We start from the raw sequence: 22,734 nt of genomic DNA on the forward strand, positions 1-22,734 counted from the left end.
ATCCTCCTGCAGTACTGTCCTAACCTCTGCTAACAGTGAGAATCGGAGAGCAACAGGTGGCTGTGAAGGGTCCGTTCTACTCGTGCTCTGATAGGTGATTTCCCTCCTCCCCCTCTCTCATCACTTTCTTTCTGTCTTTCTATCTCTTCCTCTCTCACACACACCCACACACATACACAGCCCTTTTTTTAACACTGCTTCTGACGCACACAGTTGCTCTCCTTGTGGATCTTTTGGACTGCCCCCACCACCCCCCCCCCCCCCAACCCCCCTGACCTGGACTTCTTTGGAGGACAGTTACATTACCCCTTGTTTGTTGTCAGGGTGCCAGCGGGGAACTGAGCGAGGAAGCTCCTCTCTCTCTGTCCCCTTTCGGGAGCGGGCTCTGCTCGGACGGGGTGGTGCTGAGCTGGGGAGAGTGTGGTTCTCAAGGTGTGGAAGGAGGGAAGAGAGGGAGAACTGGAGTCTAAGAGCCATCCAAGCAGCACCTGACTGGACATACAGACTAGACGGACCAGGTAGCCCAGAAGCATGGGGGCATCTTATGGAAAGAAAGTAAGTGAAATCGCTGTCTCCTTTGTTTGAGGGCGCAAGGTCTATAAAATGGCCCCAAAACAGTATGTATGTGTACAGTAAATGTACATTAATCTACTCTTACATACTCCTTTCCATGAATACACACTTGAAAGTGATATATTTTGATTATATCTCTGCCTGTACCTGATATCAAGGCTTCAAACAATTTGCCTGTTACTCTTTCTTTAATGTTCATAATTATTTTGTCCTTTCTTAGAGTGACTTTCCATAATGCCAGACTGGAAGGCATGCATACAGAATGTCAATTCCTCAACCATCCCAGGGTTTCTTATTAACTAGAAAAAACAATTGCAGGCTGCTTGAGTAACCAGACCGTATTTGACAGAGAGGGTGCTTGCTGGAGGCCGCACAAATATTTGAGCAATGGGGCAGGACTCAGCGCCTGCTAAAGGGTGTGGACTGGGTGTGTCTCTACGAGGTCTGCATTGACCGACAGCTGACAGCTGTGTTCCCAGAGGATGACTGGAGGATTCTGTGTCCCCTTTTCACCTGGTTGGGATGTGACATGTACAGGGCTCTGATTGATGGGAGTGTGTCTTATTCATGTGGTTCCTGTTCTATAAATCTATGTTTGTAACTTAGAGTCAGAGCCTTCCAGTCAAACAGGTGTGAATGAGACTGATAAATGGGTGATAAATATAGTATAGCTTGCTACCCAGTCGCTAATTTATTATATGCAAAAGCTCTCTTGATGTCACGATTAGCTTATGCCTCATTCTTCTTTGGCTTTTCGTTTGAACATTTGCATAATATGACTGGCGGTGATACATGAACTGATCTCTTAATGGTCCAAACGTCCGAGGAGCTGGGGAGAGAGCCGCTCTGGGCTCTCTGTTAGAGAGCTGGAAATGTCACCACACCACCAGGCTGGAATTTCATCTCTGCCAGTTTCCGGGCCCACATTGGCACTGTTTGAATACGCAGTCTGGACCTCACAGCACTGGTACCAACCTTACCAGCACAACACTCTCTTTGAGCCTCAAAGAGACGCAGTACGCGGGGTGGAGGAAGAAAGTATTTGGCTGTGGCTTACCCTTTCCTTGTTTTTCTGGGATGAGAGGGTGTGAGGGGGGTGAGGGTGGTCCATATCTTTGGCATCTTAGGGACTTAATCATTCTAACTCTTGCCAGTTATTAAACAGATTGTCAAGTGCTCTGATTTATTATGACACCTATTGTCATGGTTTCTCATTGTAATTCATAGGTTATACCGTGTCAAACAGACGCTGAGTCAGAAGGTATGGTTAATTCTCAACCCTTTGGTTTTGACCTCTCCCTTCATGTATATGCTCAGGTCAGGCTCTCATCTACAGACTTGCCTGGATTCCTGGAATTCAACCCAACCATATCAACCTCTTTAAAAACCACAAGCCTGATGATAATACCACAGGAAACGGACTAATGTAACACCAGGGTATTTGATTTAGCTGTGCCAGTAGTGAGAAAACAACATCAAATCCCAGCACTGTTAAAGCTCTTAGTCTCCTCTCCATAAGGATGTGGGTTTGTTAGTCTGACTGCGAATTGCAATCTGGGACATCACAGTGAGTTAAGGCCATCTTGTGCCAGAAACCCACTGAGGGAGATTAAGCCAATCAGAGAAAATCCTCTGACCAAATTACCAACCCAACAGTCTAAAAATATCCTCCTACCTCTTTGAAAAAAGTTAACTAGCAAGTGCCCGACTGTGTGAAATTAATTTACAACACAGACATGTTCATAGTTGATAGGTGTCTTTATTCATATCAGATGTACAGTGTGTAACTTAGAACCAATGCAATTAATGTTAACACTTTACATTAATTACCATGTAAATAAACGGCAATACTTGTAGTAAAAACATTGTATGTACATAAGAATTGATATGTTATTAAATAGTAAGTGTTAGTGGTATAAAAATAAGTCTAAAAATATCCTCCTACCTCTTTGAAAAAAGTTAACTAGCAAGTGCCCGACTGTGTGAAATTAATTTACAACACAGACATGTTCATAGTTGATAGGTGTCTTTATTCATATCAGATGTACAGTGTGTAACTTACATTAATTACCATGTAACTAAACGGCAATACTTGTAGTAAAAACATTGTATGTACATAAGAATTGATATGTTATTAAATAGTAAGTGTTAGTGGTATAGGTTACAAAAGTAGAAAAAAGGAATGGTATGGGGGAGGAGTTTAAGGGGTGAGTGGATGTTGTAGAGGGGCAGTTGAAGGTTGTGATGAGACAGGAAAGGGTTGAAGTCATCTCCGATGCAACTTGTCCTCCCACTGTTAGTACACCTTCATTAAACAGGAGGAATTTTAAATCACTCTGAGTGAGCTAAAGAAAATGGCGTGTGTGTCTGGAGGGGGGGCAATGTGTGCATGTGAGAGAGAGAAAAAAAGAGAGAGAGAGACAGTGGGTGAATTGATACATTCCTTTGTATGGCTATCTAGAATCTAAAATGTGCAGTTGTCAAAGATAATCACCTGTCTTCCCACTATCTGTCTTCCTCTTAGCCTTGGGATCGTATCTCTGTTGCCACTGCACTCTCGGCTCAAACGGAGAGCATTGACCTTTCAACCATTTACTCTCTGAGACCTGTCTCTGACCAGAAATGATAGCAATTTAGTTCGATACAAATCAAAAAAGATACCTTCACAATACGTATCAGTGAGAGAAAGAACAGGCAAAATAACACAGTGTTGCTCATGTCTCCCTATCGGTGCTGATTGTTCTGGAATGTTTGCGCTGGATCTGTTCTTTCCTTTTGTGTTCAGGGAGCTGTCCTGTGGCAGCTTCTGACTGCTAGTTTTCATCAAGACCCTGACAGGGTTCATCTCTATCAGCACCAGCACAAACACTGCTATTATGTTTAAAAGAAAACAATGTTTAAAAAAAAAACTTTAATTACATGGGGAGATGGTTTGTAAAAACCCTCTAAAGAAAAGAAATACAAATGACCACCACAACCCAAACTTTGTCTGAATACACTTTAATCTTACTACTAGAAGTAAAGACTAATTTTGTGAGCCCTTTCTCTGTCCTTGTCATCCCTGCCCTGGCCCTGACCTGCCCCTGCCCCTGCCCCTGCCCTGCCCTGGCCCTGACCTGCCCCTGCCCCTGCCCCTGCCCTGCCCTGCCCCTGCCCCTGCCCTGCCCTGCCCTGCCCCTGCCCTGCCCCTGCCCCTGCCCCTGCCCCTGCCCTGCCCTGCCCCTGCCCTGCCCCTGCCCTGCCCCTGCCCCTGCCCCTGCCCTGCCCCTGCCCCTGCCCTGCCCTGCCCTGCCCCTGCCCTGTCCCTGCCCTGCCCCTGCCCCTGGCCTGCCCTGCCCCTGCCCCTGCCCCTGCCCTGCCCCTGCCCTGCCTTGCTCCTGCCCCTGCTCCTGCCCCTGCCCCTGCCTTGTCTCTACCCCTGCCCATGTCTTGGCCATGGCAGTGACTCAACCAGACATCTTCAAGGTCAGATGGTGCTTGATTGCTTGTATTTACTTCCAAGGAAGTGTCCATTAAAGGCTATTCTGCTCCATTCCACAGACAGCCCATCGACAATATCTACTGTTAAAGCCCTTTTAAATATGTGTCTGTGGATAGCTGGATTCAATTAGTTCCATTTCCATACATCAGAGGAGCTGTCAGTTACTGTCATTTGCTTTAGTTAACCACTTAAGGCCATGCATATTATTATACACAGATAACAAATGTAATTTTGCAACATATGGTCAGAGTAAGAATACTTGACCTAAAGTTGCGAAACAACAGCTTAGCTTTTCCCAGTAAGTGTCTAACCTCAGTCCGGTCAACAATTTGCAGTCAACGTACCATCTTTGTCCACTAGGTGGGAGCATCGGTTGAGTTAAAACTCATGGGTCTGATTAATTAACCACTCAAAATGTTGTTTCTTTGTCGAACACGACGTGATGTGTCTGTGTGTGTGTGTGTGTGTGTGTGTGTGTGTGTGTGTGACTGAGTTTGCATGTGCAAAGCCTATTGGTGTTAAAGGAGGACTTTGTAGTTTACAAGGCACCCCTCCGGTCTGAAAGCCTGTAAACATTGTGTCCTGTCTGAGAGCATGTTTTCCATCCTCCAGGGAAGCTTGGGAAAAGAACCTAGAACGTTATTAGTTGTCAAGACCTGTGCAGAGGCTGGCTGTCTAGGATCACAGGTCTAGGGTCAGTTTACATAATCTGACATTCAACCAACACAAGGTTGAACAGTAAAAGCTGACTACAGATCAGTTCATTGCTCTAATTTCCTCCACACTTATAAGGAGCTATAGACCGGAATGAACCTTTGCTGCTTTGGGTGTCAGGTGCTAAATCAAAATTAGGGATGGTGGCAGTGCGTTTTAAGACAAACTTCCAAAGAGGTTGTTTTCCCCTGTCATCTGTAATGGTATAGCCATTAGAGCTGTTCACAAGCCCATGGCTTCTACTGCTCTTTCATCTCGTCAGGACACCAGGAAGCTTAATGACCTCTCTGACTCAGTAGAACGTTGAATAACCAAATCTCTCACGCAGGGAAAACAGTGTACGATGAACATCGATCATTTCACAGAGTGCTGTGAAATAAAGGCAATGCTTATCAGTTTATGAAAAGTGAATTCCTCTCAGTTTTTCGCTACCTGAAGTTGAGAGGAAAATCAGCTCTTAAAAAGTGGCTACAATAGAAGCATATTTTTGACTGTTGGCACGTGAGCCATATGCAAACAGAATAGTTTGATTTAGTACAAGAAATAGTGGAGAAATACCAAATACTCCAGACAAGCTCCCCTGCCCCCTGCTGTGACCAGGTAACTTGAGGCCCAGAATGTCTGAGATCCGATCATCAGATCACCAGACCAGAGTCCACTCCAGGTTCAGAAATACAACAAGCAAACCTCTCTCTGCTTATTATGGGGTGTACTGTAACATCGCTTCTGTAGCGGTGTCTGATCTGGACACGAGCAGTTTTTCAGCTTGATTAATAAAAAATGAGGGAAATCAAAAACAGGCACAGAGTAGAGGGGTCAGGTGACCACTGGTGGTAAAGAAATACTGGGGCTTGATTGGCTGAGGTTGATAAACAGTAAGAAGCTGGTAACCTGGTTAGAAAACGTAAACAGTCTTAAGATCCAGTCAGCCTTCTGGGCACGTCATGGCATACCTTGGAATCACAATTAAGTTGAGAAGAGTACATTTCTAAAACACTGAACAATACAAATCCTCCTGATCTGACCTTAGATCTGAGATGCAGCAATACAGAGATAGTTTTTACTATTCAAATACAAATTATGCATTTGTCTTATTCATGCTGTACCTTCTGTTGCGTAGTGATCAGGCAAATGGTTAATGGGTTGGTGGGTGGAGACGCGGTGGGGGGGGGCTTAGACGGGGTAGCTGTAAACAGAGACACTTTTCTTCCACCTAAGCTCATTTAAATCTCTACTCCTCTTTTATTATCCAAGACTTACATCCTCTTAGTGAGCAACTTCAATCATAATACTGCTTCGAGTCGTATTGTTGTATTTCCAAGCACGTTAGGAACGGCATGCTAAAAGCTGTCACTTCCTGTAAGAAATATGAACGGAAATTTTGTACATTCAAAGCAATTCAGCATTTTCAATATTGCAGTGTAATCTTTTCATTTCAGCATTGCCTTGAAATTGAAAACAGGCATGTATGGGGAAAAAACACTGTTTTGATCTCAACTAGACAAAGGAGATACAGTATGTGTTAAAGGTTTTATGGTGTAGTAGAATGTGTGAGATCATGTATTATTCATTTTTCTGGGTCATTTACAGAAAATTTCTGCTTCTGGAAGAACAGTACATGAGGAATACCATGTCTTCACAGAGACGGAGACACATTTACCATAAAGAAATCATTCATCACAAGCCCTCGTAAACCCAGCCATTCAACCCAATCACACAATCACACTCAAATACACATACACTCACACACCAACAAACACAAATACAGTACACACACACACAGAGCCCCCTCCACACCCAGATGGACCTCCCCCCCACCCCCCCACCCCCTCTCAAGGGTTTTGATGGGTGAGGGAGGGGGAGGGGAGGGGAGAGGAGTGCTACTCCAGACAGTGAGGGCCTTGTTACCACCCCAAGCCTGAGAGGGCCTCTCCTAGCAACAGTAGACAACCACACAATATCCATTCACCCATCCGAGAGGGTGCCCAAAAACCTCTTCTTTGAGTGGAGCTCAGCCCAGTGAAGACTACGGGGCTGCAAGGCTCCAGTATGGAACCCAGCCCTCTGGGGGCCAACCACAGAGGACCAGGAGGGTCAGGGAGGGGGGAGGGAGAGGGGGGAAAGGGGGGGGGGAAGGGGGGGAGAGGGGGGAGGGGCCTTGTGTAAGGGACGGATGTGGGGACAAAGGTCTTTACGGAGGTATGTTAGCCGGAGTGAAGGGATGAGGCATAGAAGAAGAAGAGGACAAGTGTTTAATGTCTGCTGTCACTGAGGGGCTGCAAGCCGGTCATTTCCCGTTAAAGGCCGGTCATTTCCAGTTAAACCAATGAGGACGCTCAAACCTCATCACAAGCATGATGGGCGGATGTGAGCTGATGGAATGATGGCTGTCACAACTAATATATCTCTCTCTCTCCCCACCCTCTCTCTCCCCTTCTTCTATCCTCTCCCACTCTCTCCTATCTCTCCCCCCCCCCCCCCTTCACACCCCATCTTTCCTCCACACAGAAGGCCTACACTATTGAGCAGCAGCAACAACACCAGGCGCAGCAGAGTGTGAAAAATGGAAGGCACGTGAATGGCACAGGTAGGTCTGCCCCTCTCAGGTTACTGTCCCAGTGCCCAGCCAGCCCCGCTGGGAAGCAGAGCCCAGCACCTCTGAATGATAGCCTTGTGTTATCGCTTCCTCCGCGTGTACATGCAGGCGTAATGGACCTGTTCCATATCCATTCTCCATGACCCAGACTGGCAGGACCTCTTGTGCGTGACATTTCACTGCTGACCAGTCTGATAAACACAAGTTCGATACCATCAACCTCGAAAAGTAAACAAATGATAACCTGTAACAGCTTGGAGATAGGCAGGGACAGAAGCAGGACAGTGTGTTTACAGAAGGATACAGACTTTGAGTGGTATACTGGTCGAGTATTATGTACAGAAGCTCTGTGTGCACAGGCAGAGCCTGGGTACAGTATTACTCAGGGAGTATGAGAACTAGCACTCGGATGACTTCTGGTTAATATCAGTATTAAACCAGGGAGCTTAAGCCCTGTGCTAATCCCACCAGCTAGAGCCCACCGGGATCAGAGAGAGGGGAAACAGGAGGGAGAGGGGGAGGGGGGGAGGGAGGATGAGGGTAAAGATGGAGATGGGGGGGGGGGGTGGCACAGAGAGAGGGGACAGAGAAAGTGTGTGTGAGCGAGGTAAAGCGTGGGAGTGCAGAACAGAGTGAGAAGGGAGAGAGAAAGAGCAGTTTGAAGGGGGAGCGAGAGCAGCAAAGAGGCAGCAACATTATCTGCGAGAGGGAGGGAGAGAGAGGGAGAGAGGGAGGGAGGGAGAGAGAGAGAGAGAGAGAGAGAGAGAGAGAGAGAGAGAGAGAGAGAGAGAGAGAGAGAGAGAGAGAGAGAGAGAGAGAGAGAGAGAGAGAGAGAGAGAGAGAGAGAGAGAGAGAGAGAGAGAGAGATAGGGAGAGGGAGGGAGGGAGGGAGGGAGGGAGGGAGGGAGGGAGGGAGAGAGAGGGAGATAGAGAGGGAGAGAGAGGGAGAGAGAGGGAGGGAGGGAGGGAGGGGAGAAGAAGAGTGTGAGGAAGCCACAGAGGGAGAGGAGGGGCAGGGCAGGGAACGGCCCTGGGGTGGTCATGTGACTGTTCACACGGTCCAGGGCAGGGAGAGGGAGGACTGCTGCTTCAGCTCTGCCTCTGACCGGCCTCTGCACAGGGACGTGTTGGCTCTCTGAGACGAGACACACGCACACCCCGGATACACACACGTGCGTGCAGTCAGATGGCACAGAGGGTCACCCAGAGCCTGTACCCGCCTGGCCACACAGGGAGGCCCAGGGACGTGATGGTCAAGTCAGGTAAGAAGAGCGGAGTCATGCAGGCTGTACTCTGACTCTACAAGACCTCCAGGGGTAGGAAAGAAGTACATTCTGAAATACTACACTCATACTGCAGGTTATTGTCATGTGGCAGTTTGTGACCTCATATTTGTGGTACTGTAGCTCCAGCGAATCTTTTGTGTTTGTGACATTGACAAAGAAAATGGGAGTATGTGTGCGCTTGAAAATATTAGGATGTCACTGTGATTCTATGTAATTTTGCAATGAGAGCTTCTGTGTTGATGTCTGTTTCATAAAAGCAAACTGACAAAATCAAAGGAACGGACAGCTGACATAGCCGTCTACCCTCCTGAAACTGTAAAACAACTCTAAAAGTGGTGTCTGACAAGCTCTTGCATAATCACTTGTTTCCTTTAACATAAAACATGTGTTCCACAAAGCTGAAGGATACATTTAACAAAATGTTGTTTTCACCAATCCTATCACCAGGGTGTGTTTGTTTTAAGAACCACCTCTAGTAGGATGGGATCGGGTCAAATAAACTGTGCCATTGTTCATGTTTGAACAGTTATCAGAGGGTGTGTGTGTGTATGTGGGTGTGTGTGTGCCTGTGGGTGTGTGTGGGTGTGTGTGTGTGGGTGTGAGTGTATGTTTTAAAGCCCTAAATTTGAATAACAGCAATTAACAACTCTACTTTAACAAACACAGTGTTCTTGAACACACTCATGATGCGAACCGTCCAGAAATGTCTCTGCAGTTTCCATTTCATCAAAGTTTTACCTTCAAATTGTGTATCCATTCACTATAGATCCAATGTACTATGTATTGTTACATGTTCATGTTGTCATGCAATATTGTACTATGTTCTGTGATTATATTCTCACCCTGTTCTGAGAGCTTTTGATTGGCCTCAGTGTAAGTTCTATTCTCACAGCTTGTGTTGTGTTTGGCTGCTGATAGAAAGTTGGACCTCCTAGCCTTTTTAATGATAATGACTAGATGCAAGCTCAGTCTGAATTTCATGGCACATCATCAATCTGCATTCACAGTGTATTATGGGAAACATGCCTCCCCCACTCAGCCCCCTTGAGAACCTGGTCGTTTTAGGCATCCTAGGGTCTAAACTGATGTTACCAAGGCGACAGCCAGTGTTTCGTTTGTATACAAGCTGAGACCTCTTTCACCCCCAAGATGCATAGCGTCATGAGACGAGACAGGAATGAAATCACTGGGTTTATAGGCAACTGCATCATTAGGCTAGGGATGTAGCTCAGCACAGTAGACTATGACTATACTGAAGTCAAGTTAGTGGTGTTTTGCTCTTAATCTTTATATGTGTCCTCATATAGTGGTATTCAATAGTGTGTAGAGAAAAAATTGGGCAGACAGATTCTAAGAGTGACTGAATAATGGGAGTACGTTCATCCAGCTCCTACACTGAGCATAAGTTTGAATCCTTCCACCAGACACACCAGTAAATATAGAATTTCTCATGCTGTTTCCAGATTATACGAAAATGCATCACAAAGCCCTGGCCAGATGTAATTCAATGACAGCAAATCACAGAGACATGAGTAACTTGCTATGGAATGATGGACCCATTAGCTAGCTTGCTTGTTTTAGATATCAATTCAACCACAATATAGACCCAAGACTGTCTGTGTATGGCTGTCTGGCTACCGGTATGTGACTCCGTATGTAAGCTTTATCTTTAGAGGCTGGCCAGTTTACTTTCATAGAGCTTAGGCAAACGTTAAATATGGAGGATTATAGACTTGATTGAAATCATAAATGATGTCACTGGCCTAAAACATTTACAGACACTCTCTCTTGTGCCTTGATGCTCTCTTTGAGTCCTCACCTCTGTGTTCGCTGTAGACTTAGCGCCTACCCTCTTTCCTATTCAGGTTCTTCCTATTTTTGTTCTGTGTCCAGTCCTGTGTGTCCAATTGATTCTCTTTCATTCATTGGTCAGTGATATGGTTGTTCTAATCGTCACTTTAAAGACACAGGCTGGGTCTCCTGGCTTGGCTGCCTGTCGGTTTCGCTCAGGCTGAAACAGAGGCTCTTACAGGACATTCCTGGTTTTCAGTCACTTATGAGTGGCTGTTCCCCACTAACGTGTTTTATGAGCTAGAAATGCACAACTTATTAACTAGTTAAACAAACACAACATAGAATTGTATTCTGCTGTGCTCTTATTCAGAAATACATCAAGGAGCAGACTTACTGCTAACCTGACTACTAACAAACTAACATTTGATCATCTGTGTTTACAAGGGCAACATCAGATTTGTCCATCTAGTTGCATCATATATACTGTATAGACAGTCAACAATAATTTAGTTTTTCAGTCCCAAAGTCAATTACTCTCCTTTTAAATCCATCATCAACATACTCTCAAAGCACTGATTGGGAAGTGCTGAGACAAGACAAGCAGAGCTCCTTTAATTTTTCTGAAATATTAAGTAGCGGAGATGGGTCTGGTTTCACTTGAGAAAGGCGAGTCATTGTTGCGTGCTGGCCTGCTTGCGTATGACACCTGATCTCTCTGTCCAGAAACACTTTGAATGGGATCAGGTGCCTAATAATCTGGATCCTCTAGGAAGAGACAAACTGAAATGAAATACAGTCGAAAGAAACTACAGTCATATCTGTAGGAACGGAGACCGCCCGGAGATACAACTCTCTCCCGTTTACGTACATCATCTATTTCATGTTCGAAAAGCAAAACCTATTCAGTTCTGCTGGCCAATAGTTCCACATAGAACACTGAGGAGTGGTCACGCCACTGAGCAAGTTTAACCTTTACAGAGTGGCTAATGATTTACTTGGTGAGTCAAGATTCAATGAGCCTGGCATTCCCTATGGGTTTACATATTGTATGTTTGCTTTACATTGAAGTGGTAGGGTGTAACACAGACTGTAAGAGTAAAAGAAAGAAAGAGGGAGAGAGAGAGAGAGGAGGGGGGGGGGGAGAGCAAGACAGGGAAATGGGACATGGAATCAGTCTGTGGAATCACCTGCAGTTCCTCAGCTGGAGGCTGGTTAATGAATGTGACTGAGCAGGAATGTGTTTCTCCTCTCAAGCTGATCCAGATGTCCCGTGGCAGGACAGAGGCTTTGAGATTTGAGAGATTTGGTTGACATTCACACAGTCTTCTTCTGACACGGATCATGTGAATCGTCAACAAAATCGAAAATCAAAAATCGAATCCGCCCCTCTTTCCTTTGAAAACTCCTCCCATATTTGCTTCGTTTGTTGCTCTCTCTATTTGGATTTTTGTGTAAAATCTCTCTCCCCCTCTCCCCCTCTCCCCCCCTCTCCTTCTCCCCCTCTCCCCTTCTCCCCTCCTCCCCCCCCTCTCTCCCCCTCTCTCCCCCCTTCCCCCCCCCCCTCTCTCCCCTGCCTGTGTGCTCCAGCGTCGGCCTATGCAGACCTTCAGTGGGAGCAAATTCCCGCTCACGATGGCAGCCAGAAGCACCGTCAGGCCCATCCCCAGGGGGAGCCGCCCCATGCCTCCAGCTACGTGCCCCAGCCAGATTACACGGAGGCTGAGGATGATCTCATCAAACCCAAAAAGCTCGTTAATCCAGTGAAATCCTCCAAAAGCCACCAGGACCTCCATCGAGAACTGCTCCTGAGTCACAAACGGTACAAACATTCCCCCACATCATCTAATTATGGGTCTTTGTTTACAAACAAGCAAATAGCTTTTTAAAGAGTTATGATAACGTTGTGGGTGCGTATGCATGCGTGTGCGTGCCTGTGTGTGTTTAAGTGTGTGTGTGTATATATATGTGTAAGAAGAAGGGACTAATCTGAGCAATCTGTTATATTTAATTCTCTTTCAGTTGTCAGTTGTTTTTGTAATAGCAGATTTTTTAAATTGCAGTGACAACGTCAAGATTATGTAATATTTGTGAAAACAGTACAGTCAGGAATTTGTATAAATGTAATACATAATAAAAAAGAAAGTATATAATACTTTAAACATAAATAATATCAGGACAACTGACCATAATACAATACAGTCTAATGTTACTTTATTACCCTTCTAGAAAATTACACAAAACAGTCTTTAACTATTTACTGTATTTGAAGGTCTGAGTACAAAGCAGCATAAATCCTGCCATGTGTTGATGAGAGAACATGTTGTTGATGAAGCAAAGGTCTCAAATGAGAACGTAGGAAACAGGATGTTTGACCAATGCCAGATTTAGAAATGAGAGATAGTGGTAGAAAGCCCCATGGGATTTGAAATGGTTGCAGAATTTAGCAACGGTTTAAGCAACATCATTTAGCCAGTTCAAACACACGACAGTAACATAGCAGTACAGTACCATTTTGCTAGACAGCTTTAACCTTGCACTGGTTGGTACAGATTAATGGTTGGTACAGATTAATATTTTATAAAGACCCCATAACCATAGTCCCCATAACTCATATCAAGGTTACAGTGTAAAGTCAGGATAAAGAGAAGCCCAAATACTAAAGATCTTTTAGGTCTCTTTGACAGTTTGTTCTCCCAGTTTTTAAAACACCAACAACTAGTAAACGAATGTGGGGTTGATAGGCCCCAGTTGTTGCAAGGTATCATCCCAGCACAGTACCAGCCTGTATCACTGTGTTTTGGAAACTGGTCAAATCCCCAAACAGGAGCTCTCAAGCTCACCATGAAGGGAGAGTGGGGACTCCATCCTTTCAGAGTGGGCAACAGAGACCCTTTATCCCCCTCTAGTCCTGCTGACTCACTGCCAAGGAATGGTAGGACTCCAGAAAAACAGCCTGTGAACAACTAAAAAGCTTTTAAATCAGAACAATGGAAAAGATGATTTGGTTAGGTGAACAGTTAGATGGATGCCGATTTAGCAGGGCCAGACCAATTGGTCTGGGTTCATAACTCTTGTACTGTAATCACTGTGATGAAAACCTGTTAGAAATATGAACTCACACATTCTGCAGCCTCTCTCCTGTAATCAGAGACTTATTGAATATGTCCACATCCCACATTTTGAAGTAGAATGAGGGAGGAGAAGTCCAGCGACCTGGTGTACTGTGAAGGCTTAGATCATGGATAACTGCTTTCATCCACATCACAACTCTCCCCCTGGGCTTTCCCTTGGTGCACTTTAATTTACCACCGTTCATCATAAATATAAAAGGCACCTAATCGATGGCATGTTTGCCCATGATCAGATGTTTTATTGTCTCTTGGATGTGTGTACCGACACACACACACACACATACACACACACACACGCACACATGCACAACATCAGCCATCCATTAGGCAGATAATCAGAGGTAAACTGGCAGGGTTCCATGCCTGCAATTAAGCAATTAAGCATCTATCTGCAGGGTTGGCAGTGGCACCGGAACAGAGAGGGACATGGCTGTAAGAGTCAGTTCCCAGAGGAGGCAAACTGTGCTGAAGAGAGAGGAGGGGGGGGGGGGGGGGGGTAACAGTGCTAAGGAGATAAGCCACAACACAGTGATGGGAGTGCAAGAATTAGGTCATCAACAACTGAACACAATCTCCCAGATTGAGTAGTCTGTTGCTCTCTTTCTCTCTGCCGCTCTCTGTCTTTCTCTCTCTCGTTCTTTCTGTAATTCTCTCTCCATCTGTGTCTTCCACTGTGTCTTCTCTTCTTTCAAAATGCTGTTCCTCTCTCTTTCTCTGCCTCTTTCCTGATAAGGCTTCTTGAGCTATTGAGTGGCACTGATGCCTGAAATCTGAGGTGAAGATAGAAAGGAAATCTAGTAAGAAAAAAAGAAAAAGAAGAAGAAGAAAGAAAGACAAAAAACACAAAACAACATCTAGGGAGAAAAAACCAAGATGGGGTTCAAATGTCCTCCCAGCTAACAATGCTCTGTGGCAACAGAAGAAACATGAGTCTTTCTATGGATTTCTTTAAGTGAGGAGTCCGTGGTCCCAGGGTCTCTGATTGACATAAGTAGGTTCAGATATCACCTCCTCTCACAATGCTATTCTTGTTCTCAGCCATGGGTAGCAAAACACCCTTTATGGATTACTTTTGCATTCACTTCTGTAGCAGTAGATTTGATATTCTGTATTGGTACTGTTTTCCCACATACTGCATAATGAAAAAACTGTGTGTGTGTTTGTGTGTGTGTGTGTTAGGATGCTGAAGGAGGCAGAATCCTAATTGACTCCGTGTTTGTTTGTCATGTTCTTTCCTCTCTATGGAGTTGTGTCATGGACATGGACTAAATTAAAGCAAACATTAATTACACCTCCCCCAGTGTACCAACAAAATTCACCTCACAAAATACTGTGACTGCACTTATTTTCAGAGTGAGTCATTGAATTAACAGTCACACATAGGTGAAAGTAGTATGAGAAAGAAAGAATGAGATAAAATAATACAGAATAAATAGTTCTGGGTTTGTTTTGAGGTGCCATAGGCACAACACAAAGAAGTACACCTTTCAAACTATTTTCACCACACTTAATGACATGCAAGCGAAGAACGGAATGGGCCTGGAGATCCAGGCCAGTCGATGAACGTAAACCCTCATTGGAATCAGTCATGCTAATATATTTTAGTGTGTCTGACTAGTACTTGTGTCATACTGTTCATTGATCTCTATCCTTGTTGTTTGTCACCTGGAAAAAAAACACTGCTGAATACAGCAAGATTGCCCCCTGCTGGAGAGTCAGCAATCGTAACAAAAACGCTAAATGCTTTTCTGAAATATTCTGTGCTTTTTTCTCTCTTTCTTTCTTATGTTTTACTAAATGTTCTCTCTTCCATGCTGTCCTGAATGGGGGCTGCTTCTTCTGCCGGCAGAGGTGGGGTGAGTGTGGAGACCAAGCCCGAGCTGCAGCGCGTGCTGGAGGCCAGGAAGAGGGAGCAGATGATCAAACAGAGAAAAGTGGAGGATGATGCCAGGAAGAAGGTCTCTCCTCTGGAACAGGAGCTCCAAAAGAGGCACAAAAAACTGGAAGAGGTATGAGATATCAGTCCATCTCGGCGCCAGGCAGGCAGTCAACGGCTTTTGATACATTGTTTAAATATGTCTTTTTAGCCAGAGTATATCAGTTTAGTGAGAAGGCTTGTCTTGTCTCAAGGCAAAAGACTGAACCGTCTTCTGTTTCATGTTCAGCTGGATAAGGAGCAGGAGAAGCTGGAGGAAGAGACGGGGAGAGCGCCGGAATTTGTCAAGGTCAAGGAGAACTTGAGACGCACGTCATTCCACAGTAAAGGAGAGAAAGAAGTGTAGAGACCAAACTGACATGCTGGAGACTGCTGGAGGTCATACACATACAGTGTGAGGACATTCAGGACTGCTCAGAGACTGGGCACTGGGCTGCAGTGAGTGCAAAACTCAAGACAACCGCTGGGCACTCTTCTTCCTGCTGTAAGGACTACCTGACAGTCCGCAAATGCCTTCACTATCACACTGAAAGACTCTATACAGGACTGATGCTTAGCCGTATGAGGTTGTGACAGGATAGAGAATGTGAGGAAGAGGGGCCATTCAGTAAAATAGACAGAAAGGGTTTGGTCCATGTCCAATTCAATACCCAAATGATCTCTGTATGTCAGACTGTGCTGCTGTACACTGTTAAGCATGATAACCAGATTCAGTGTGTAAGCTAATGTGAGCAGATCATTATTTTGGGGCATTTTTTGGTGAGATGTTATCTTTGGTCTAAGAGCTGTGCGGCCGAAAGAGCAGGAAAGAGAGAGAGAGAGAGAGAGAGAGAGAGAGAGAGAGAGAGAGAGAGAGAGAGAGAGAGAGAGAGAGAGAGAGAGAGAGAGAGAGCTTGCTAATGAACTGTGACAAGAACACCCTAGTGTAAATGGGGTGGTTTTTATCTTAGAGATCAAGTTCTTGGACTAATCCTTAATCATCCTCCCTGCGCTGGTTATTTCAAGTTCACATTCACTGTGTGGCATTGACAAACCACATTTGCCCTTCAGGAGCTAATGTTAGATTGAGCGTATTTATGTGTGTAAAAGAAGTCAGTATTATATACATGTTTGTATCTATTGCTTAACAGTTAGGTCTAGAGCTCAGGGCTGCAATGACTGTCAAGCTAATGTGTTCGATGAGACCAAACTAAAGCTGGTGTTCAGAGCCAGTATATCACAATTCAGTTAATCATTTGACGATATTACTTTCCATTTGAAACTGTTTATTATTGTCAAGAATCATGTTCTCGTAAACAGACTACTCAAGTACACATAAATGTTAACATTATTTTCACTTCTACAAGGGTAATGGTCGTCTTATGCTAATCTCCTTTACAAAATTATACATCTGGTATATGAGTTTGATATGGCGTTGAAAGATGTGTTGTCCCTTTAAGTGCCTTCCTATTACAAGCCATCAGAATTAATTGTTACAAACCAAGGACAACAAAATCCCACTTTTGTACATAAAATCTTCAGAAAGTTTGACTGCATCTCTAGCACAATATAAGACATGTTGCTGTGGCTGTGTGTATCTTTCAGAGACATGAATCACAAGACTCTGTCTATAGTTACCTATATCTATTGTTATACACACTAATGCAATGAGCTGAGATGTTTTTTTATTTCATTTCAAAATGATTGAATGGCACTTTAGAAATTATTATGAAGTGATTTCATAATAAAGAGAAATAAGAACATCCTGATACAAACTTGTTTTGGGGATTAGATGTTGTCAAATATTTGCCTTTAATGAGTCCAAAAGCCACTTAAGATTGTTTATACTGATTTAAAACATTAGAGATTGAGACTTTCAGCTCCTTTTTGGGCTCATTTGGTGGTGTTGGATCACAAACACAAAAACGAAAATAATATTAAGTGATTCGGGTTATCTAAATGGCTTTTACAATGACACAATGATTGTTTTGATTAACATAGGTTTATATGTATGTTTGTATGTATAGAAGTTCTATATCACATTACAATTAAAAAAACAGTGAATACAGAACTGAGGTTGGGTTGTGTCTTTCCAAGAAACTAAATAAATACCTAACACTTCATTTGACTACTATGTGCTTTCATTTGGTCTGGTAACATCTTCCTTTTCAATAAATAAATGATGTTCATGAGATCGATGAGGTGCTCGTCCCCGTGTCTCCTTTAAGCACAGTGGCTAAAGGTTCTAGAAACATCGTTCCATCCATCAGCATGCACCAGTGAGTTTGCCACGGCATATCAAGTTAAGGCCTCTCTATTGGATCCATTTAGGCAGAGCCAGGAAGGAATCTCCAGTGCCAAACAACCACAAAGAACATAGGGGACTCAATGTGCCACTTCCAGTGGAATGTTACAAACCAGAGAGAGTAACACTCAGCAGCAGGTAGCCGGTTGGAGATGTGGTCAGTTGACACCAGGGCAAGTAAACACACACTGAAGTTTGGAGGACAGAGAGTTGGAGCTAATCTCATAACCTCTTCATGACCTCTGACAAAAACCCTCCGGCAAGTTTAATGGTATACGGTCTATTATTCAACTGTATTCAACTATGTGTTCTGCTTTTGAAAATGTTCCAAAGCATACAGTCTAGGTGGCGGCTGTGGGCCATTTAACAGAGAGCTATTGACATGATGACCGTGAAATATAGAGATCAGTATTGGCATGTTCCAAGTTCAGACAGAGGAGACCAAAGTAGAGGTATGTGCCAAGTATGGCAGGGCGGTGGTAGACACGTCGCTCATTGCCCTCACTAACTTATTTGGCCCCTTAAATATGGGAGCAGGGAAACACTACACCCTGCATCACAGGCACTTTATCCTCAAATCACTGGATCACTTCTCTGTTGGCCTCCTCTCCAAAAATCTTCAGGATCCAATTTGTTGTGCTCCGGTAAACAGGACCCAAATAGTTAGTGTAGCCTTTAGTCAGCCTGAACTGAATAGTTGGCAAACTGAATGTCAACATGTAGTAAACCTTCATAAGAACATCCACAAGGTGTGCGTATGCTGTCATCAACTCTTTACCATCCTGCAGCTGTAGCTCCTCATGTGTGCCCCAATATCAGTATCGGATATACTTTATCTATGATCTCAGCATCTACATTTACATTTAGTCATTTAGCAGACGCTCTTATCCAGAGCGACTTACAGTAAGTACAGGGACATTCCCCCGAGGCAAGTAGGGTGAAGTGCCTTGCCCAAGGACACGACGTCATTTTGCACAGCCGGGAATCGAACTGGCAACCTTCTGATTACTAGCCCGATTCCCTAACCGCTCAGCCACCTGACTCCCTCTATAGTATCTAAATCTGACTTGATGATAATGGCCTCGTTTAACTAACCAGTTACTTAGTTTATCTATGTGTCCTCCTGTGTGTTAAACTGTTTGCATGTCTGAGTGTGACTTTTGCTCGTCGGTTCGTCTGGTGGCAGCATGATTGTGATTTCATCTTCGTCCTGTCCTATTCTTACAGTTTATTTGACATGAATACTAAGCTGTTCATGCCTCATCTACCAGGGGAATGGAGGACACAGCTAGGTAATTAGAGCCCCGTCCTTGGCCAAATTCCATCTGTAAAGAGTAGATTGCACACATGCTCACCCACACACACACATACACACACACTCGCTGCATTGACAATGTCAGAGATGGCAAGAGGGGCGTGGTGTTTTCTAAGGTAGCATACAAAGTGCTAGGGCTTTTAGGGGCACAACACTGGTGTGCATGAGAAGGGATGGGACTGCGTGTAGACATGACTGTGACACTGCTGGCCGCGCTGTTCATGATGACCTACATCTGTGAGGCAGGTAAGTCATTCCTGTTTACCCTGCACCTCTCACCCTCCAGCCAGGAGGCCACAGGAGCGACGGGGGACCTATCAGCCGTCCCTTATCAGTAATACGCGATTCAAGCTCACGTCACGCTACAGTGCTTCCATGTTTTCACAGCCCTGCTGAGGAAATCGACAGCGGTCGCCTTCCTCCGACCACCCAGAGAGAAGCGGTCTGCAGAGTGCTTCCACGCAGGCTGCAGCATGGAGGACAGTGAGACGGAGGAGCTGCTGGAGGCCAACTTTGACTATGTAAGTTCCCCCTGCCACACACAGCGCTGTGGAGCCACGTCTGAGGGACGTAGCCAGGATCCAGACACAGTTGGAACCTCATCCTTCTGGAGAGATGCTTTCATTCAAATCTTGATGTCAAGTCGGAAAAAAACACATATTGTGATATCTAAGCACAAGCAATTTTCCTATAAGAAAATGATGTGACATAGAACACCAATGCGTAGGCCTGTTTTCCATATGTGTGAATTGTGCATGCAACCAACAACTAAACTAAATGTTTTTACTTGAATTTGTTCATCATAGTTTGAGAAACTTGAACAAATAAAGGAAAATACAGGACATCTGTGTCATCCTGCTATTCTGTGCTATGAACAAAAGTATGTAATGTAATCTGCCTAAGATATGCAGGCAGCACCAGAGTCCTGACATATGAGTATAGGGCCCTCAGACAACGCCAGGTCAGGACATTAACATGGACTTTGTGCATCTGCTCAAAAGATCACATTACTGACCTTAGAATGCGACTGACTGGTCAAAGGGTTGCGGTCATACTGTGCCATTGGGATGTATGTATGGGAGTATTATCACTCCACTTATGAAACTCTTTGAAATGTTTTGACTTTTGTGGACCTTTTTTTGTCATCTACAGGAGGAGAGTTCCCAGGTGCAGCTAAATGGAGTTGCGGAGGTAGGAGGAAATGTGTTTTCCAGGCAGTAATACCAGGCAATCCTAGGCCATATGGCATGCTGAAATGTATTGTTTTCTGTGTGTTGCCACCAGAGCCCTGGTGGTGAGACTGTGCTGGAGGAAGGTTCAGGGATGTAGCCTTGGGGACATGGCATTATCATGGTACATCAAGTCTTCAGTGCTGAAGAATCTGGATGTGTGTGGAAAGGATGGGTCATGTAAAATACAGATATTAAGACTCAAGACAAAATAATTAACGTTGATCTTCATCTCGTGTGTCACTGAGACAAACTTTTTAATGGGTCTTCTGAGAATGGAAGGTATTTTGAAATGGCATTCTATTTGTTTCTCTACTCTGTCAAAAGACTTACATTTATTAAAGTGTTTATGTCTACTTCCTTCTCTAACCTAAAGGTCCATGCGTCACTGGTTTTAGATTAAAGTTTACGTCTGCTTACATGCATACATGCATGCATGCACTTTGGTGCTTTGAAACAATGGTGCTAAACACCTTTTACATCCATTGTCAAATGTATCAATTCACAACCAGTAAATGTAATCACATAGGTACATTACTTCATAAGCCATGCTATTGCACTAAAAATGTCTTATATTTCATAACATTTTGCAATGCGTCTAACAAAACATTAACAGTGATGCTAATCTAATATATTTCTCGAATCACTAATTATAGCAAGGTAACCCTTTTGTACAAGTTTAATAAAATAAAAAACATTTAAAAAATCTGGCACTTGATTTTTTTCTTTACTTGGCTGCCCCCTCATGGTGTCATTTTACACAGCAATCAGAACGTCAAGACGTTGAAAATCCAACATCTTAGATTCATGTGTTCAAAAATAGTCTTAGTTTGGGACGAAACATTTACACAACTGCAGTCAACTGTATCCCATTATAGTATATATTGCGAGAAAAGTTATTCTAATTTGTTTGTTTAAATAATGCATTAGGCTAAATGCGTATTATAAACAAGTGGTAAGACTTTTCTTTTTTTAAATCGCTGTGCGAACTGTAGGTATGGGAGCTTGTCAGCTATACCGTGGGAGAGGCAATGCTCTAGTAATTGGGGAGATGGAAGAAGTCCAGGACTGGGACACAAGGCGCTGGGAGAGAGAGGGGAGCGAGACTGCAGGCTGGGGAATGAAAAGCACACATTCTCATCAGTAAAGAAACCGCTGTGATGTCGGATGAAATCGTTCACAATTCATATCTGCGATGAGTCAGTCCCGTGGTTCTGATGGGGGAATGTGGGACGGAATTAGTCGGCTTGCCATGTAGTTGTTAGTGTTATGGTGCAGCACGTAGACCGCAGCTGTTTCAGAAATGATATAGCCAGCGGTAGAGAGAGGCAGCAGAGTAGTCCTTTAATCACTTCGCTATCCACTAGGGGGCATTAAAGATCTTCCAATCCTACTGAAGCAATAATCCATTTTCATTTGACCGTCCGTTCCCCACTACCACCTCCTCCACACCCGTGTAGACCTACTTTTGTGTTCATAGACTTGGCTTTTGAATGGGTGTTAGAAGTTGCTAGGAATCCCGGGCCCTGTGATAAAATATATGCCCGGGCCCACCTTCTGACCCTATGTCAGAGCCCACACTTCTTTACTTTAACTTGAGTGAAAATTAGAAAGTGAAGTCAGCCTACTTTGTCTTTTACCAGAGTGTTTTTAAACATGAGTATCTGTACTTCTACTTGAGTGAAGGATGTGTGTACTTTAGCTATCTCTGCACCATTGTTACACTGTCATTACACCATTGTTCTACTGTCGTTACTGTTATTATGTTGTTATTATAACACTATAACAACTAGCATTACACTGTGACTACACTGTTATTACACTGTTGTTACACTGTTATAGGGTTGTTACACCGTTATTATGTTGTTATTACATTGTTGTTGTTTACTGGTATCAGTACTTCATTATTTATTTTTCTGAAAACCTTTTACTTTCACAAATATCTGTACTTTCTACTTCCACTTTCATTAATTTTTCATCTGTATTTGGTGGCATGAGAAATATTATTATTGTCATTGCACTCTTTTTCTCACTTTTTTCATTTCCTGGCTATCACGCACAACCATAGATGACAAAAGTACACACATCCTTCATTTAAGTAGAAGTACCAATACTCATGTTTAAAAGACTGGTAAAAGTTTAAGTACTTTTCACACAAGTTAAAGTAATGATACCTGAAAAAATCTACTCTCTTTGCCCATCTCTGCAACAGTGTAACAAAAGTGTAATCACAGTGTAATGATAGTGTAATAAGGTTAATAAAATTGTAATAACAACATAATAAATGTGTAAAACAGTGTAACAACAGTTTAATAACAACATTAAAACTGTGTGATAACAGTATAACAACAGTGTAATAACAACAAAACAGTGTAACAACCGTTTAATCACAGTG

At 43.9% G+C, this 22,734-nt stretch overlaps 1 protein-coding gene across 2 annotated transcripts; it reads left to right on the forward strand.

Moving 5' to 3' along the window:
• Positions 1 to 271: 271 nt before the first annotated feature.
• Positions 272 to 17,610, forward strand: si:ch211-236d3.4 (protein FAM107B). 2 transcript variants are annotated; one of them, XM_062470105.1, is made up of 5 exons: positions 272 to 555; positions 7,277 to 7,355; positions 12,032 to 12,263; positions 15,425 to 15,584; positions 15,741 to 17,610. In XM_062470105.1, the coding sequence occupies exons 1-5, from the start codon at positions 532 to 534 to the stop codon at positions 15,855 to 15,857; spliced, it is 612 nt and encodes a 203-aa protein (XP_062326089.1). In that variant the 5' UTR covers positions 272 to 531; the 3' UTR covers positions 15,858 to 17,610. The 2 variants fall into 2 exon arrangements, with proteins under 2 accessions (XP_062326089.1, XP_062326098.1); XM_062470114.1 differs by lacking the exons at positions 272 to 555; positions 7,277 to 7,355 and adding an exon at positions 8,399 to 8,626.
• Positions 17,611 to 22,734: the final 5,124 nt, after the last annotated feature.

Source organism: Osmerus eperlanus, chromosome 1 (assembly GCF_963692335.1).
Source record: "Osmerus eperlanus chromosome 1, fOsmEpe2.1, whole genome shotgun sequence".
Classification (NCBI taxonomy): Eukaryota; Metazoa; Chordata; class Actinopteri; order Osmeriformes; family Osmeridae; genus Osmerus; species Osmerus eperlanus.

Excerpts from the sequence above, each read along its gene's own strand:
- si:ch211-236d3.4 (XM_062470105.1), top strand. The coding sequence starts at position 532 with ATGGGGGCATCTTATGGAAAGAAA. Across the intron at positions 556-7,276 it reads GGGCATCTTATGGAAAGAAA|AAGGCCTACACTATTGAGCA; the intron begins GTAAGTGAAATC and ends TCCTCCACACAG. Across the intron at positions 12,264-15,424 it reads CTGCTCCTGAGTCACAAACG|AGGTGGGGTGAGTGTGGAGA; the intron begins GTACAAACATTC and ends TTCTGCCGGCAG.